This window comes from Pygocentrus nattereri, chromosome 20 (genome assembly GCF_015220715.1).
Source record: "Pygocentrus nattereri isolate fPygNat1 chromosome 20, fPygNat1.pri, whole genome shotgun sequence".
NCBI lineage: Eukaryota > Metazoa > Chordata > Actinopteri > Characiformes > Serrasalmidae > Pygocentrus > Pygocentrus nattereri.
Window position 1 is genome coordinate 35,075,528 of NC_051230.1, and position 19,050 is coordinate 35,094,577.

Here is a 19,050-nt window from a genome sequence, read left to right on the forward strand (position 1 = left end):
GTTTCTTCATGTAGAGTTTGGAGCTCTGGATGGGCTGCTTTTCAGCCCAGTGATTTATTTGTATGCTGTAAATATTCATGAAGAGTTTTAACTTAATAAAAACTTAGTCAGTGACATGGCTGTTTTGATGCTTAATGTTCCATGACACTTTGTGTAGCTTATGGTCAAACGTTATAAATCCAAAACGCAATATCACTCGACACAGATAAATGTAGAAATCTGTTGATTTGATTTTTTCAACCAGTGCTAGTGCTCAATGAATGGTCTGTTAGCATCAAGCTAGCAGGGTTATCTCAGTGTTATGCTTGATATTAAGGTTAGCTTTAGTTTTAATAAAGACATGTAAAAGTTGTAATAAGCATTACAGTAATGTTTTCTTCAGTTTGTATATATTAGTTTTAAGGACCTCCTTCTGTGAAGCTTTGAACTAAAAGTCTTTTATTATTGGGGCGTTAGCCCATTAGCGCGTTAGCTTTCTGCTAAGTGAATATAAAGTGTCAAGCAGTTAATGAGGGTCTGTTAGCAGCAACCAGTGATGTTCTCAAGTGAAAGCTTTGGTTAGATTTTATAGACACACACAGCATTTTCTAGCAGTGTTTTATGCTGGTAACACTGCTGTTCCAGCCACACTCAGCAGCAGTGAAACTGAAAGGCAACTGCGCATTTTCCCAGAAATGCCTCAGAGACAACTACTCGGATGTAAAACAATAACCTACCAAGTTAGCACTCGTTCCTTGACTGAGCTAAACCAGTAATAAACAACACTTCCATAATCTCAAAAATGTGGATATGACAGACAGGATCAGCTCTTCTGGAACACTGAACACCTGCATGATAAAAGCGACCAGTTTTAGAGACAAGAATGCCTGTAAACAACAACAACAACCACCAGTGTACAGTAACTGCATAGTAACTAGGAGCTGACTGGATGGCAGCTCGTTATGACATCTTATTTTACTCATTTATTTTTACTATTTTTAACCCCAACTTTCTCTTTAATCTTGAACAGCCATCTGCGATTCAGCAACTTCAGTACAGTTATTTTAATGCCCCTGTTGTTCAAAAGCCAGCACATTCAGCATGTAGATCCAGATCCCCACCGTGCAGAGTACCTGTGTGTTAAAGTTTCAAAAATTCCACCTAATTTTGTGGTTGAGGTGTAAGCAGAGTCATTCAGGTGTGGTGTGACATGGTTGATTGTAGAGACTCAGGTTTCTTTACAGTGGTGGCGATAAGAACCAGGGGGTCTTCAGCATCCTCTTTGAAGCAGTGAAAAACCAGTAATCAAAGTACGGGTCAAAGACCAGAAAGTACTGGCAAATGGCTCAGAACTAAACAGCAGTGAATACCCTGGAAGCTTCACAGGGCACAAGGCCAGATGGAGGAGTGTATGAAGGGGTGGAAATCAGTCCTGAGGGCAGGAGTGGGTGGCTTCAATCCTGGAGCCGGACTCCTGCACAGTTTGTTGATTTTCCTTGATTTAACTCAGAAGTTGATGAGGTTTATTTGGTGTGTTAGAGCTGAGAAATCACTCAAATGTGCTGGACTCAGTTCCCCTCTCCAGCTTAAAGTGAGCAGCAGGTATGTGTTATGATGGAGTGACAGACTCGGGGAGGAGCAGGAGCTTCCTAACTGGGCATGTCGAGCTAGAGCCTCCCAGAGGGGCGGAAACGTGATTTATATAATAAGGTAGTTCACTCAAACTACAACAACAGAGTCATGTTTACTGAGGAAACTCACTGAAACTCACCTTTATCATCTGGACAGAGTGGCCTGCACACCGACCTGCACTTCCAGCCAGCTTTGGTCGCTGTGAGTTATTAGATTTACTGTCTAAATATGAAAAGGTATAAAAATGATAAACAATGTCCATCGATGGTCACTATGGTGGGATCTGGTTTTAGTCTTAAACCGCTCTGTGTTGGTGGACACTGTGGAGCGTTGGTTACAGTCCTGGGCCGTGTTGCTGGAGCAGAAAGAGAAATGAAGTCAGAAACAGAGACGTTTCCCCAGTTAAACCATCAGTGAAGTTCTCTGCATGGCTGCACATTAACCAGCTCTTCTGCATGTCTCCTTTCTGATGTCCTGATAACAAAAACATTTGCATTTTTAAAAAAACTGTGGTGTCAAAGCATGCTGTGACTCCCATGATGCTTTGCTCAATTCTTAAACCAGCAAGTAAAGGTTTTTGCAATTACAGACTTGAATATACAACGGAAAACATTTACTTGCTGGTTTAAGCAAGAAATCCAGACAATACACAGGTTTTGTGAACACTGGAGCAGACTGGGTGGGTACCGAGTTTGGGAGTGTGGCCAACCATCCAGGTTTGGGTCCTGATTCATAATTGCAGGTGGGGCTCTGGAGCAGATCACCGCCGTGCCAGAGGTGTAAAAGAGCATATTTCCTTCTTTTGGAACTAATACGATTTCCGTATTTGTACTTTTGCTGCCAATTCATTCTAATAAAGCTTCGTTTTGGACCGAATTGTCTATAAACTATAAGAAATCTATAGAATTGTCTATAGAGTATACGTTTTCAGGAAATTTGTTATTTATGGCGATTATTATTATTAATAATAAGTATTAGAGAGTTCAATCAGATTTTAGTACCAGGACTATCCATTTTATAAATAATGATTTAATAGAATTTTACTGTATTTTACTTTAACGCATACTGCTCTATTAACTCACTGTTACAGGTTAAGTGGACTTTGCTCTCTGTCTCTCTCTCTCTCTCTCTCCTCTCCTGGTCAGTACTGATGGTGTGTGTGTCTGTAGGTCAGTTCTGTTCTCTCTCTCTCTCCTCTCCTGGTCAGTACTGATGGTGTGTGTGTGTCTGTAGGTCAGTTCTGTTCTCTCTCTCTCTCTCCTCTCCTGGTCAGTACTGATGGTGTGTGTGTGTCTGTAGGTTAGTTCTGTTCTCTCTCTCTCTCTCCTCTCCTGGTCAGTACTGATGGTGTGTGTGTGTCTGTAGGTCAGTTCTGTTCTCTCTCTCTCTCTTCTCTCTCTCTCTCTCCTCTCCTGGTCAGTACTGATGGTGTGTGTGTCTGTAGGTCAGTTCTGTTCTCTCTTTCTCTCTTCTCTCTCTCTCTCTCCTCTCCTGGTCAGTACTGATGGTGTGTGTGTGTCTGTAGGTCAGTTCTGTTCTCTCTCTCTTCTCTCTCCTCTCCTGGTCAGTACTGATGGTGTGTGTGTGTGTCTGTAGGTCAGTTCTGTTCTCTCTCTCTTCTCTCTCCTCTCCTGGTCAGTACTGATGGTGTGTGTCTCTGTAGGTCAGTTATGCAGCCCTGCAGTTCTGCTCTTTGTATCCTGATCTTACTGATCTCTACATTCACTACTGGTAAGAGTTACACTGTTACTACTTTATTATCATATTGAAGCGTTTATTGTATTTTACCTTTACTTTGTTTTGCGAATCAGATTTTACTGATGTACTGGATTTTGAATCTTCTTGATGTACTCTTCAAAGACAAATGCATACTGGTGTTGAATAAACTTATGTTTCTTTTTCTTTCTTTGTTTTATTCTCTCTTCCAGGATCTGAGTCATGTTTTTCTACAGTAAAGGTGGGTTTTAATCAGGGTGCTACTCTGTCCTGCTCTGACAGCTGCTCGGGTTTGGCCAGATGGACTGTGTTCAATAAACCCACTGATTCTCTGGCTGAGTGTGATCAGATTTCATGCAGATCACTGAAGGAGGGATATGAGATGATCCATGATCAATACCTGAAGAAAAACATCTCTCTGATCATCACTAAAACTGATTACAGCAAGAAGGGGAGGTACACATGCAAGTGCGACAGCCAAAACATATGTGATGTGGATCTACAGGTTGAGCGTAAGAGTTCATGTATTTTCTTTATTGACCATGTAGGTGCAGCACTTTCCATATAAGCCAAACTGATTTACCAGCTTATTAAAAACAGGTCTTCAAAGAAAGCCCTAGAACAAGTCTACCTGAATCGGAAATAAGTGAAGTGCCGGTTAGCAGCCTAGCCTTTTAGCATCCTTGAGGCTTTCACTTTTCTTACACATTCACAGCAGAAGCAAATGAAAGACCCATTAAAGTAAACTTGTGTGTGACCTCACTCCATCATAGCTGATCTGCCTTACAGCCTCATATCATCACAATGGTGTAGCCTCAGAGCCTCGTACCATCACAGCCTTGCAGCCCCACAGCCTCACGAACTTGTACCATCATAGCCTTGCAGCCCCACAGCCTCACGACCTTGTACCATCATAGCCTTGCAGCCCCACAGCCTCACGATCTTGTACCATCATAGCCTTGCAGCCCCACAGCCTCACGACCTTGTACCATCATAGCCTTGCAGCCCCACAGCCTCACAACCTTGTACCATCATAGCCTTGCAGCCCCACAGCCTCACGACCTTGTACCATCATAGCCTTGCAGCCCCACAGCCTCACGACCTTGTACCATCATAGCCTTGCAGCCCCACAGCCTCACGACCTTGTACCATCATAGTCTTGCAGCCCCACAACCTCACAGTATGGTACCATCACAGTCTTGTACCATCACAGCCTCGTACCCCCACAGCCTAACATCCTCATACCATCACAGCCTTGCGGCCTCACAGCCTCATACCATCACAGCCTTGCAGCCTCATACCATCACAGCCTTGCAGCCCCACCGCCACAAACCGTCTTAGCCTTGCAGCCCCACAGCCACAAACCGTCTTAGCCTTGCAGCCCCACAGCCACAAACCGTCTCAGTCTTGCAGCCCCACAGCCACAAACCGTCTCAACCTCACAGCCTTGTACCATCACAGCCATGTATCATCACATCCTAACAGCCTTGCAAACCAAAAGTGAAAGTGAGAGAATAAAGTCAGGAGAATAAGCACGTTGTCTGCAGTAGCCTAACCCAGTGGAGGCGTATGTATATACACCAGGGAATGGAGGCGAGTCCTCTAAGATTGGTCATTGATGATATGATATTGAACACTGAATGATACAGCACAATGGACTGTGCTTAATACGACCCAGTACATCATCTAACAAAGTGAAAAAGGCCCATTCTGATTTGAGGTAGACTGTTTTCAGTCCAACAACTGTGTCTACACTCCAAACATTTTGCTGTTGTCATGGTACAAAGCAGTCAATTACTAGCAAAAGTGTGTTTACTGATTCCACAAGCTACATGGAAGTGCATGCATACTGATGTGTACAAAGCCAATCAGAGCACATTTGACAAAATCTTAATGTGTGGTCAATTTAATCTTACTATAGATGTCACATGCTGGTGGTGGAGTATATGAGACTAATGACGTTCCTGATTGTTTTTCTCCTCAGCTTTGAGAACTACAGTTCAGATAGAGCCTGGCCAATCTCTAGTGCTGAAGATAGACATAACAGATCCAGTGGAGGTGGTTTATAGCAGCACAGACACAGATGGACCATCCAGTGGTCAGATCTGTACAGTGGATGGACGCTCACTACAGTGTGATCCTGAACACACAGAGAGAGCGTCTCTAACATCCGTTCTTGAGCTGAGAAACATGACTCCATCTGATAGTGGAGATTATTCTATAGTGAACAAAGAGAAAAAACAAGTCATTCACATCTACACAGTGACTGTGAAGAGAAGACCTGCAATAACCTGTAGAACCCGAAGTCCGCGTTGTGCGGGCTGTGTGCATGGCTGTCTTCTAGCCGGCATAACTTTCCAACGGATTAAGTTACAGAAATGTTACCCTATTCACAACACTCAGCAGAACATGCTGTCTCTAGCTCTGCAGATGGGCTTCACCACTCCACAAAGGGCTAACCCATAAACAATCACAGCTATCAGCAGGACTGACCTGCTCTAGCCAGAGTGATTTCATCCAGCTGCAGGGAAGTATCAGTGAGCAATTCTACTCAAAACAGACCCAAAATCCTCCTCAAGTCCAGTCGTTATCCCTCTGCTTAGGTTCTTTGTATAAATTATGTACTGTGTGTGGTTGCATCTGAATCTGTTCCCCCTCAATTTCACGCTGTCCTTCATGAATCAGTTCCGCGGGATCGCGCCATAGCCGCGCACAGATCGGCACGAAACATCGATACTTACAGCTTGAAAAGTGCAAGAAGGGTGTGAATCTCTGTTTTGATGCTGACTGGATTACTAAACTGCTTCATAGGATTCAGCACATACTCACCCAGTGCTCCATACTCAACCACACTCAGCCAGTGCTCCCAGCATGTACATCTGGGTTCACGTGTCTACGAGAGAGTGGGGGGGGTCGCGTAACAGAGGGCTGTGCCCCAATAAGCAAGTCTGGCTCAGTTTCAATTCGACATTGATAATTTAAAATGAAACGGATCAGAAACAAGCAATTATATAACCATGCAAAATAATGACGCATAACCTCATAGTAATAATACTGAACTTTATACGTTAATTTACTTTAATGCATTAAAGCCAACTAATTCTAAATATCAAACTCAAAAATAATTAGAGAATTTTAAAGTCCTGGTCTTGGCTCTGAGGAAAACATTCTAAGGCCTGTCTTGAGCTTAAATACTCAGTATGGATCCAACAGGAATGCAAATCAATAAAAATCATGTCCAGCTAAAATGATTAATTTACATTTTCCAGTAATAAGCAGTAGAATGAACTACTGTTAAAGCTACTGTTTCCAGCTCAAAGATGCTGTAGTCTAATTAGATATCACAAGGCATCTGAGCTGAGCTGTGTAGATAGTCTGTACATACAAAAACATTTTACATTTAGGAGGTACAAATTAATATTATGATCAAATAAAAGTCAAATTAATAAAGATATTCAAATTCTGTTTGGGCTTACATGTCAAACAGTGGCACACTTGAATAGCGCAGCGTTTCGTGGAAGTAACAACATATGGCATGTGTTACTGTCTCATGTAAATACTGTATGATTGTAATCGTTACTGTTACTGTCCAAACAGCAAAACTGTAATGCCATATTATCATAGGGTTGTAAGTGTTAAACGGTATGTGTTATTACAGGACCTCTGTTTATCCAATCAGAATTCCCTGAGCAGGAATCTGCTGCTGAGCTTCATGATGGTGTTCAGTTAAACTCACCGTATAAACCTGTGTGTGTGTTTTATAGGTGACCATCCAGATCTGGACACAGATAGAGGAGCTGCTGTTCCAGTGTGGGCTTTTGCACTGGCAGTTGCTGTGATTTTGGGGTTAGTGGTGGTGATTGTGTGGCTGTGGAGAAGAAATCAGAGAAATCAGCTGCTCTAGAATGAACGGAACTCAACTGAAGGGTCACTTTAACTACAGTCCAGAATAAAAGAGGCTGTCACTTCCCAGTAATAAAACTCTGAGATCAATACTATTAAATCTCTTGCTTCCATGTATCGATTCTCTCCGTACTGTTCTTTCTTTTGTAGCCCATATGATAATCTAAGTGACACTAATCACTAGAAAGAGTGCAAGGCCAGTGTGTAGGTTTGAAAGGGAGGAGTAACATTAAAGGTAAAGACAGTTAAACACAATGAGATACTGGAGGCACAACTTTGGTTTTAAATGTGAATTATATTCAACTATTTTTCTGAAGGGGTTCACAAAACCTTAAAACCGGCATTTGAATTCAGACATAAGCTTTGTACTTGTCTTGAATATCTATTGTCCAACAGTCCATTGTCAAGGCAAGTTGGGTGCACACTTAACGTAACAAAAAAAAAAGATGTTTGGTGATTGGGAACCTACCACGGTGTCCAGGAGAGTGAGGAACAGCCTGTCCAGCTTCCCTACCAAACAGCCAGGTTTGAGGCGGAAACCAACGAATGAATCAATCAAACGTGACGCTCCTTATCAAATCAAGGTGGGTGGATCACCGTCGCTCCATGAAGAAGGGAATCCAGATGGATGAATCCAGTGTTTCCTCAGGCTCCACAAAAAGGATATTACAAGGACTATTATTATATAACGGCATTTGACTTCATCAATTACAACTTTAATGTTAAATGACAATAATGGACCGCACAATAAAACACATTTTAAACTAATATGTCTCTCTTTCTTTCTTAAACAAATCAAAATGACATTCAGATCATTCTCCACATATTGACTATGAACATGTGCAATTAATAAGTAATTCAAACGTAAAGTTAACCTTCAAGCACTTATTTCACAAAATGCATACTTAAAGAACTAAATGTTTTTGTTCTAAATCTACTTATCTAAGAATAATACCAAGGCCTTTCAAGTTAACAAAAGAATTGTGACACTTAAATGCTCAAAATCAGATTTTAAAACAAAAACAAGAAGCAGCGTGTTTGCTCTTTCTTCATGGAACCGATTCACATGAACTTTACACAAACGACCAGCAGTGGCCGCTGTTTCTCCAGTTAACAGCACATGGCTGACTCAAATAAACAAGTGAAGCACTACGGTCGATTTTTTTCAACTCATTTTTAACACTTAAACAAAAAATCGTCTAACTAACGCAGTTACAGCATCTCTCTCTATATGAACAGCTTAAATCTGGTTAATAAACTTCACTAAAACGGCGGACAGCAGCATCTAGAACTCAGCATTTACTGGAGTTTCACTCACCGAGACAGAAGATATGAGGTGAGAAACAGTCCTCAGGATCTTTGTGCTGTTTCTGATGTTTCACTCTGTATTTTAAGCAAAATTTCGTTTCATATCTGTTTTTATTTCCTTCGAGTTTTCTCTGCTGTCTCTCCGCTGCTGCTCTCGATCCTTTGTCGTTTTTTCTCTCGCTTTCTAGAAAGTTCTAGAAAAGAGGCGGGACCGAGCTCCTCTGCGCCAATAGGAAACTAGCACAGCGTAGGCTGGCCAATCAGCTTCATATTCAACAGGCGTCACAGTTCAGCTTCTCAAACAAACACAACGAAATACATCAGTGAAATATTTAACTCATTGTTTTCTTGATACTTTTTGTATCATCATTTAGGAAAATGCTTTAAATCCTGAATTTTCCTGCTAAAATTTTAATACTTCTCAAGACAGAAAATATTGGAGATGCCCAAATTAGCATCAGAGCTACAATCTAAACCCAGCTAAAAAAACAACTAGTGACAGTAAGTGTGCAAATAAAAAAAAAAACTGAGTGGTGGGCAGCCCTATCCACAGTGCATAGGGAGCAGGTGGGGGTTAGATGTCTTGCTCAAGGCCACCTCAGTCATGTACTGTCGGCTCAGGGGATCGAACCAGCGACCTTCCAGTCACATGGCCGGTTCTCTAACCTTCTTTCTTCTGAAAGGTCAGATTGTTTTAGTCTGATCTCTTCCAGTGAAACTCACGTTCAGAGAACTTTGAGGTGGATTTGATCTGCTGATCAGAGGCTTTTAAACCAACCTATGGAGTTAGAACTTGAAAGATTCTACTTTTGTTATGCTAATAACTTCATTTGTAATAAAGAACATTGTATTCAGTCTCATCTGTTTAATGAAGAAGAAAGAACTATTCTCCTCTCACCAAAGGAATAGCACTGTGTGTGGGGGTAAAGGAAAGTGGTGGGGTTGTTCACAATCTGCATAATCATACATATTCATAGGTATCTGTATTTGTATTTAGGGACACTTCTGTGCCATTCTGAGAAGCTTATAACAATTATGCATGAACAGATTTCCCAATTCAATATTCAATGTAATTTTGAACTCCCAAGCTGCTCTTTATCTACAGAACATCTACAGTTGTGATCCTAAAACTGGTCCTCAGGGACCCCCAGACACGACTGGCTGAAGTTCATTAAACCCTGTTTACAGTGATGACCCTCTGCAGCGTTCTGTGGATCAAATATCTGTCAGCTTTGAGGAAGTAAAGGAAGCTGGTTAATTTACATGTATTTGCATGTATTGTCCGAGCACAGTTTGTTAACCGGACAAGCTGATATGACAGACTGTAATATGTGCTCTGTCCGTACTGCATCTGTCCACTGTCTGTCCAGCTTAAAGAAGTTAATTAATAATCCGTGGACAAAAGAGTTTGTGTATATTCTGTAAAGAAACTAATGCATCCAGTTAAGCAAATCCTGACCTCTCAACTAGTCATGAAATGCTGACCCACTTCTGGCCCACTTCTGGCCAAATCACAACAGTTCTGTCCACCTTAGTGTCCAGTGATCAGGCGAGTACTTCAGTGTCTGATGCTGTGAATAATGAGATTCTTGTTTGTTTTTCTCCTCAGCCCTGAACACTACAGTCCAGATAAAACCTGGTGAGCCTTTGGTCCTGGATTTTGAAGTATCAGAGGAGGTGGAGGTGCCACAAATGGTGGCAGCGGTGGGATTTTGTGGTACCGTGGACCGGGCAGTCTGGAGGTACCTCGTAAAATAGCAGCTTTTTACCCGAAAAAGCACATCCACCAACAGGTAAGAGCTCGAACCCTTTTTTTTATTAGTACGTACGGTGTAACTTGAAAGCAAAAACATATATAGACAGATAATCTCTCCCCAACAGTCATCTAGTGTGTTGCTGTTCAGTCAACGCAACATTGATGTCCACCGCTGTTCAGCCTCCCCTGAAAAATAAAAAAACACCCCTTTTATACCCACTCACTAACGTGGACTGCTCCACCTGGGCATCCCCATAATCTAGGGTGAATTCAAAAGAAACATACACACAACATTACATACATAACCGGTTTGTTTAATAGATATTCTATTATTATTATTATTATTATTATTATTATTAACAGCATTTGGCTGACACTCTTATCCAGAGCGACTTACAATTTGATAATTTTTACACAATTGGCCTGACTGCATGTCTTTAGGCCTGTGGGAGGAAACCCACGCAGACACGGGGAGAACATGCAAACTCCGCACAGAAAGGACCTGGTTACCCGGCCGGGGAATCGAACCCAGACCCTACTTGCTGTGAGGATTTACGCAATTAAAAATGATGACATGGACACTTTCAAGCATTCAAACTCTCAGTTTCTTTGAAAAGCATGCCTTGTGTTTACAAAGAAGGCAACATTTCATTTTGTGTAACACTCAAAAAACACATGATTCTGTAGTGGAAATCACTGCATGGGCTCAGATGTCTGTGAACACCACTGTCTGTGAACACAGTTCATCACTGCATCCACAAACGCTGTTAAACCTCTAAAACACAAAGAAGAAACCAAATATAAACAGGATCCAGAAATACTGAAACATTCGTTTCTGAAAAAGTCAAAGTTTGGGTAGTGCTCTGATTATTAGCAGCAGGACTTCATCGTTAGATCAGTTAAAAGTCTGTGACTCTGTGAATCGAACCCAGGCCCTCCTTGCTGTGAGGCGATAGCGCTACCCACCACGCCACTGTGCCGCAGCTTATATTCTGCAGCTTAACATCAAGTAAATATTATTGGTTATTTATCTACTGAAGAGACATGTTGTTTTCTTTCTCCACAGATAAAACTGGATCCCCCTGCACCAGCGATTTCCCCCAGTCCACTGAAGGATATAAAAGGTGGGTGTCCCGTGCACTGGCACTCCCAACGGATACAGGTAAGTGCCCAGTCTATCTCTGAATGTCTCTGTTAAAATTGTCCTGGCATTAAGCCTTTAGAAGGCTGGTGATAGGTAAGAGTGACTTACCTTATCACAGTCCAGAAGAAGAGGGCCCGTCATCTTCCACCAGTAACCAGAAAACCTGAGAGATCCTCACTGAACTGTGTCCTGTTTTCTGATATTCATGTGCTCTTCTTCTGCAGGACTGTAATGTAGAAGCTTAATATGGGATCTTATTGTAGTTTTCATCATTTTAAACTGAGGCTCCTTTTTATTTATGCACTTTACTGTCTTAAAGGTCTCTGAAGGTCTAACGGTGACTCTGAAGGCTCCGTTAACTACCACTGAGTTTAGCAACACACTCTAGAATTCTTTGAACCAACTTCAACTCACTGCACACTGGCGGCACCTGCTGGTCAGATTAGTGTACTTGCATTATTATAATACATTTTTACTTTTATTACTCTTATTACTGAATTCGTCTACAGGTGTCGGCCTTAATGTAAGAAGCAAGCTCTATATTACATTTGAATCCTGTTCTACTTTGTGTAGGAAATAAAGCTTTGCTGGCAGCAGTACAAACCATAAATAACATCCAAGTTCTGTATGAAATTGAATGTGTGTATGTGAGTTGTGTACAGAATTGGGTCTTTCAGATGCTTTGATTTATTAAACATTTATTTACTGTGTTTATAATCCATATTGATGAGGCAGCAACAGGTGGTCTCTAAATCTGATATCAGCAGACCCCCAGCTTTTCCCCTCCACTGCCGCCAGAGGTCAGCTGCTTTGGCAGGACAGAAGCTCTCCATTCACTTCTATTCATTTGAGGCTGATTTCACTCCAATAATAAAGCCACACCTGAGCTGTTTTAGACCAGCTCATGGCCCCACCCACCTCTACAGAGACTGGACTGTCCGTTTTCATCACTGACCTGACAATCGCTTCGAAATAAATGTTTATCCACAGCAGCACAGAAAATGGGGTGGAACCTCAAGGGTACATCTTCAGTACCTTCAGTTAAGAGACATCACTGTATTCTCCTGCAGGTGTACTGTTTCCACACACACACACAGTCTAATGATCTCAGTAATGATAATCTCAATAATAATAAACCACTGGAAACCTGTGTGTGAGTGATTTAGTTTTAGCGCCCGTTCTGCTGGCCAGTTGGAATAGCAGCATTATTCACATTGTGCTAAAACTCGACAGCACACTGTGGTTCACATATATGTGCTTGTCATGAGGAAGGAAAAGCTGCTTGATTTGCACGTATTTACACGTGTATACGTATGCTCTCTGGGCATCGATTGTTTACTGGAAAACCGGTCAGACCGCTAGGCGCTCCTGCAGAGGTCCAGCCTTCACCATTTCATCTCTGGGAAGCCTGATAGAAGACCCTGAATCTGCAGTACATCCTTTGGTCGAGCTCAACATCAGAGTCACATTTACTGAGGAAACTCACTGAAACTCATCTTTAGCATCTGGACAGGGTGGCCTGCTCACTGACCTTCACCTCCTGCCAGCTTTGGTCACTGTGAGTTCTGATTTACTCTTTATTGTGTTCTGACTCTGTAGAGCTGAAATGATGTTGATGGTGGTTGGTTAGTGTAGTAGTTAACACCTTTGCCTTCTACGCTATAAACTGGGGTTCAATCCCCCACCTGGGTAACCACCCTACACTATACCAATAAGAGTCCTTGGGCAAGACTCCCAACACCACCTTGGCCTCCTTGTGTAAAATGATCAAATTGTAAGGTGCTCTGGATAAGAGCGTCAGCCAAATGCCATAAATGTAAATGTTGAGTTACTGTCTAAATGTGAAATGGATGATATAAAGTAGCTGGATTGTGGTTTAATGATGTAAATTATGGTGGGATCTGGTTTTATAATCTCTATATATTTGATGATGATCTGTATGATGATAATGTAGTTCTTTCACAACTGAACACTTGTGAGTCTCTGAGTGCTTCATGAAAACACAACAGAGGTAAAACTTTTCGGGTGTCATATTGTGATCTCAGAGTGAGGCATGCATATAAATGCTCCTGTGCTAATCGACGTAGTTGGGGTCTTTAATAAGGGTCATCTCCATAACTGGTTCAAACTCAGAGCTGAAGTCACAGACTTTTAACTGATCTATCGATGAGGTCCTGCTGCTAATAATCAGAGCACTACCCAAACTTTGACTTTTTCAGAAACGATTGTTTCAGTATTTCTGGATCCTGTTTATATTCGGTTTCTTCTTTGTGTTTTAGAGGTTTAACAGCGTTTGTGGATGCAGTGATGAACTGTGTTCACAGACAGTGGTGTTCACAGACATCTGAGCCCATGCAGTGATTTCCACTACAGAATCATGTGTTTTTTGAGTGTTACACAAAATGAAATGTTGCCTTCTTTGTAAACACAAGGCATGCTTTTCAAAGAAACTGAGAGTTTGAATGAATTTTTAATTGCGTAAATCCTCACAGCAAGTAGGGTCTGGGTTCGATTCCCCGGCCGGGTAACCAGGTCCTTTCTGAGCGGAGTTTGCATGTTCTCCCCGTGTCTGCGTGGGTTTCCTCCCACAGTCCAAAGACATGCAGTGTCATCATTGAGTGCACTCAATGATGAGTCCTCCTCCTCAGTAATAATTTATGTGCATTCTGATAAGAAGCACTTATTAATATATTCCTGTCCTGAAACTGTCCCTACACTGACCAAATGAACTACAAACACTTTACCCTTTACTTTTATTTCATCTGCAGGAGACACTCAGTACAGCAAAGCTAACAGGGGGAATTATTTTTAGTGCTTAACTGTTACAGTCTTAAAAATGTGCTCACATAAACACTATCGTGTGTTTCGAAAATACACAGATAATAATGAGATCAAAGGTATGAAGGCCCCCGAGGAGAAAGTCATGCTTTAGCAAACTGACGCAATGTTGTTATTTAGCTAGATTTCATCATAAAGCCACAAAGCTGCTCACTGGATGTTGTATAGCGTAGTTTGGGGGGTGAGGGTCACTGGCTGGACAGAGATCTTCATTAACTCCTGTGTTCCTGTGATGAAGCTCCACAGCATACTGTAGATTCAGTATACAGAGGAAATACAAGCTGCTTGATTTACATATTTTATTTTGCATATGTTGTTACATTTGTATGTTCCTTCCTGGGGAAAACTGGTCAAACCGCTGAGCTCTGCTGTAGAGATCCAGCCTGATAATACTGATAAAGACACTGGACCTGCAACCTGAGATCAGACTCAACAACAGAGTCCCATTTACTGAGGAAACTCATCTTTATTATCTGGACAGAGTGACCTGCACACTGACCTCCACTTCACCTGGCAAGCTTTGGTCACTGTGAGTTATTATACTCTTCATTTACTGCACTGATCTGATTCAGTAGAGCTGACACGATGATGAGTTACTGTCTAAATACGAAATGGATGATATACAGTAGCTGAGATCTGGTTTTATAATCTCTATATATTTGATGTTGACCTGTGTGAATTTAGCATCACTCTTCAGAGTTCTCGTCCGAGGCTTGTGCACTCCTTTACTCTCAGATCCAGGACATCATCAGGATCTATTCCTGGTCATAATGGATCTGGCTCTTTAGCTACTTCTGCTCCTTTTCCATTCAAAGATTTTTTGGTACCATGTTCTTATATAAGTATCTGGTTCCTCTGTGTTTGAAGCCCCTACAGATGATCTATATACAGATGTTCAAATTGTTAACAAACCACCTGCTGAAATTCTCACCAGAGCCGGTTTAACGGGAGCCTGGTCACTTTCTATTTCTCACTGTGTATAATTCTCATTGCATTGTGTGTAAATTTCATGAAGAATGGACCAAAAGTAATGGCCCAAAATGACTCAGAAAGAAGTCTGGTTCCATTGACTTCCATTAAAACTAAAGGAGGTTTTCCCCTTCTCCTGAAAAATGACCACTTTGGAGATACGAGGTTCTGTTCCAACAAGACTGTTTTGCTAAATTAAATAAATGAATAGGTAAAATCATTCTTTGAACATTCAATAACTGTAAATTAACTAAATAACATTGCAATTTTGTTGAGTTATAGAACATATGAATGAAGACGTTTGATAGAGAAGTTCAGCATCAGTGAGGTGGGAGGGCACAAACCTTATTAAAGGTGGATACAGATATTGTGTTTTGAATGACCATTTAAATGCTAATTTAATTTTATTTCATGTTAAAGAGCTGATCCCTTCACTTTTCACAGAAATAAAAAAGGACAGTCACTTTAATGCTTTTCAAAAGATAACGGGACACAAACTGAACTCACGGAAAGTTCCTGTTGGTAAAGCAGATCTGAGGAAGCACCATGAGAGATTTATTATTGAGCAGCTCCACCATTCAAACACATCACATAGAAATATCAAATATATTATTATACTGAAATCATATTTATTGTTTCTGGATTGTTTTCTTCCGCCATCCTGATTCAGAGAGTCAGTGTAGGACATGAATGAAGTTTTAGTCCAGTAGATGGCGCTGTTATATAAACGCCTCTTAAACCTGGAGACACTGCAGTACTGTAATACTCAGTGCTCACAGACAACATCAATTTATGTCATAGAAAATTTTGCTCTCTATTGTAAAGTCACTACTTTGGAGATACTTGTTTTTCTTTGGCAGTGGCAGTAGCCTATTAGCATATTAGCTATTAACCATAGTTATAATGTTAAAACAGCACAGAACTGCCACACTTTAGCACTGCTGAGCATTATCATCATATACGACAAATAACTGACAATATGCATTAATCACTGAAGGGTGTTACTGTAAACAGTCTCCTGTAAGCTATGAACAAGATGGCACGAAGTGATGGTCTGTGTGTCTGTAGGTCAGTCATGCAGCCCTGCAGTTCTGCTCTCTGTGTCCTGTTACTGACCTCTACATTCACTACAGGTAAGCACTGCACTGTCGCTCCTTCAGCTTGGTTTTAGAACCAGAGTTTCTTTAAAGTAACAGCCTGATGCTGAAGTTCTTCATAACTTTGAAACTTTGTTTTCTATAATGAAACCTGTGACTGTAATATGATCTGCTGAGCACACACCGTTCAATCTGATTTAAATCTTTCACTTTTACAAATGTCCTTATGGAGTTTTTCACTTCAGGTCTGAATCCTTCAATATTAATATCAGTAAGCTCTTCCAAGAGTGCATTTCAATGTATGTATTTTATTAAATAACAGCAAAACAGAGCACATCAAGTGGACACAAGTTAATGAAGCCATTCTAATCGATGTAAGATATGCTAATCCACTTTTGAATTGTGAAAAGTAAGTACTACTAATAAAAATAAAAAACAGCTGGAGGAGAGATTTGTAGCTAACTCACATGACTGAGTATAAAAGTTCACCAACCTGAGACAAACTGGGTCTAAAAAATGTGGAACGATTTCAGAAAAATGTACCACCATCCCACCATCTACAGTATGTAATATCATCAAAAGATTCAGAGAATCTGGAGAAATCCCTGTACACAAGGGACAAGGCCAACGGTCAGTATTGGATGCTTGTGGTCTTTGGACCCTGAGATGGCACTGCATTAAAAACAGGCATGGTTCTGTACTGGAAATCACTGCATGGGCTCAGAAACACCTCCATAAATCACTCTGTGAACACAGTTTGCCATGCAATCCACAAATGCAAGTTAAAACCACATTGTGCAAAGAAGAAGCCGTATGTCAGCACGATCCAGAAACGCCGTCGTCTTCTCTGGGCCAAAGCTCATTTAAAATGGACTGAGGCAAAATGGAAAACTGCTTGAAAAAATTTGCCATTTATTTTTCTAAGTAATAAAGCTGTTATCTTCTTTATTTTTATCTATTTTTCTTCATTCTCTCTTTCAGAGTCGTGGAATCCTACAGTGAAGGTGAATCTTCATGACTCTGCTACTCTGCCCTGCTCTGAGAGATGTCCTGGTTTGGTCAGATGGACTGTGTTTTATAAGCCCACTGATGTTCAGGCTGAGTGTGATCAGACTTCATGTAGATCAGTGAAGGAGGGATATCAGATGATCCATGATCAGTACCTGAAGGGAGATCTCTCTCTCATCATCACTGACGCTGATTTCAGTCAGAGGGATTGGTACACGTGCTGGTGTGACGATGCAGATCTCTGTAATGTGCGGCTTCAGATTCAGCGTAAGTTTCTTTAATGACCATTTTGGTGTTAGTGAGTTAATGAGAGTTCTCAAGCCAGACTTCTGCCTGTCCTCAGAGTCTCTGTGTTGCAGACATGGGCCGCCTACTTTGACAGAAAAGGCAAATTAGACTGACCAACCACAGAGGGCTGTTTCTGTGTGACGTGTGAGGAAATATTTTAAACAGGGCTACAACAAAAACAGCCCAGCGTGAAACAAAATGACTCTAGAAAACTCTAGAAACATTTCAATTCTAGAAAAACTTTAAAAACGTCTCAAACTATTTTCAGTCCAACAAGACAAGTGCATGTGTGAGGGAATAGAAGATATCAGAACACATCTGACAAAATCCTGATATCTGTAACCAGCTTGTGCTTTCTATTGATATCATGTGGTGGTGGCAAATTGTCCCATGATGTTCCTGATTGTTTTTCTCCACAGCTGTGAATATTCTAGTTCAGATAAAGCCTGGTGAGCCTCTAGTGCTGAAGATGGAAATTTCAGATCCAGTGGATTTGATTTATAAAGACCCAAATGGACCATCCAGTGGTCAGATCTGTACAGTGGATGGACGCTCACTACAGTGTAAGCCTGAATACACACAAAGAGCATCACTCACATCTGTTGTTAGGCTGAGAAGAATGACTCCATCTGAAAGTGGAGTCTATACTGTAATAGACAAATGGACGGACGAGGTCATTCAAATCTACACAGTGACCGTGGGGTCAGCAGATGGAAGTGAATTAAATGGTATGTTTTTACATGATCTCTATCTTTCCAATCAGAATTCCCTGAGCAGGAATCTGCTGCTGAGCTTTAATGATGGTGTTCCATTAAACTCACTGTATTACAAACCTGTGTGTGTGTTTTGTAGATGACCATCCAGATCTGGACACAGATAGAGGAGCTGCTGTAATGTGGCTTGTTGCCGTGATAATGGCTGTACTTATAGCTGTGATTGTGGTGTTAGCAATGATGATTGTGCAGCTGAGGAGAGAAACTCAACAGCTGTTGATGAAGTTTGGAAGGAAGAAATGAATGAAGACAGTAACCAGAGAAAGACTATCACCTGCCTAATAATGGTGCTAAACAAACCTTTTATCTGTAGATACTCACTGCTGGCAGCTTTGGAACATTTCAGTTCTGCTTCACAAAGAAACGCTCTAATATAAATATCTGCATCCTCTGCTCGGTGACATGCTGCCCAAACCGCTGGGGTGCTTCAGATGTGGACTTGTGCAGTCTTTCTGCTGAAGGCTTAGGCCATAAAGTTGATGGTCCTGGGCCAAGTGGATCTGATGAAAATCCTGAGAGGAAAGAAAAACCAGCACTTTCCTCCAACAAATTCATTTTGCCATTTTTATATAGCCTTGAACATGTCTGTGTGCTGTTAGAGAGTCATGAGCAAACAACAACTACTACTACTTCTACAAC

At 41.3% G+C, this 19,050-nt stretch overlaps 1 protein-coding gene and 1 long non-coding RNA gene across 2 annotated transcripts; both read left to right on the top strand.

The window, feature by feature from the left end:
* Positions 1–1,727: 1,727 nt before the first annotated feature.
* On the top strand, positions 1,728–5,793 carry LOC119261805. The gene is made up of 4 exons (XM_037531543.1): positions 1,728–1,812; positions 3,275–3,342; positions 3,540–3,839; positions 5,312–5,793. Exons 2-4 carry the CDS (start codon positions 3,282–3,284, stop codon positions 5,791–5,793), a joined length of 843 nt encoding a protein of 280 aa, XP_037387440.1. The 5' UTR covers positions 1,728–1,812; positions 3,275–3,281.
* An 8,936-nt stretch (positions 5,794–14,729) lies between these two features.
* Positions 14,730–17,450, top strand: LOC119261798. Its single transcript, XR_005129205.1, has 3 exons — positions 14,730–14,805; positions 16,314–16,378; positions 17,324–17,450. It is a non-coding gene; the product is annotated as an uncharacterized LOC119261798 (long non-coding RNA).
* The last annotated feature ends 1,600 nt before the right edge of the window (positions 17,451–19,050 follow it).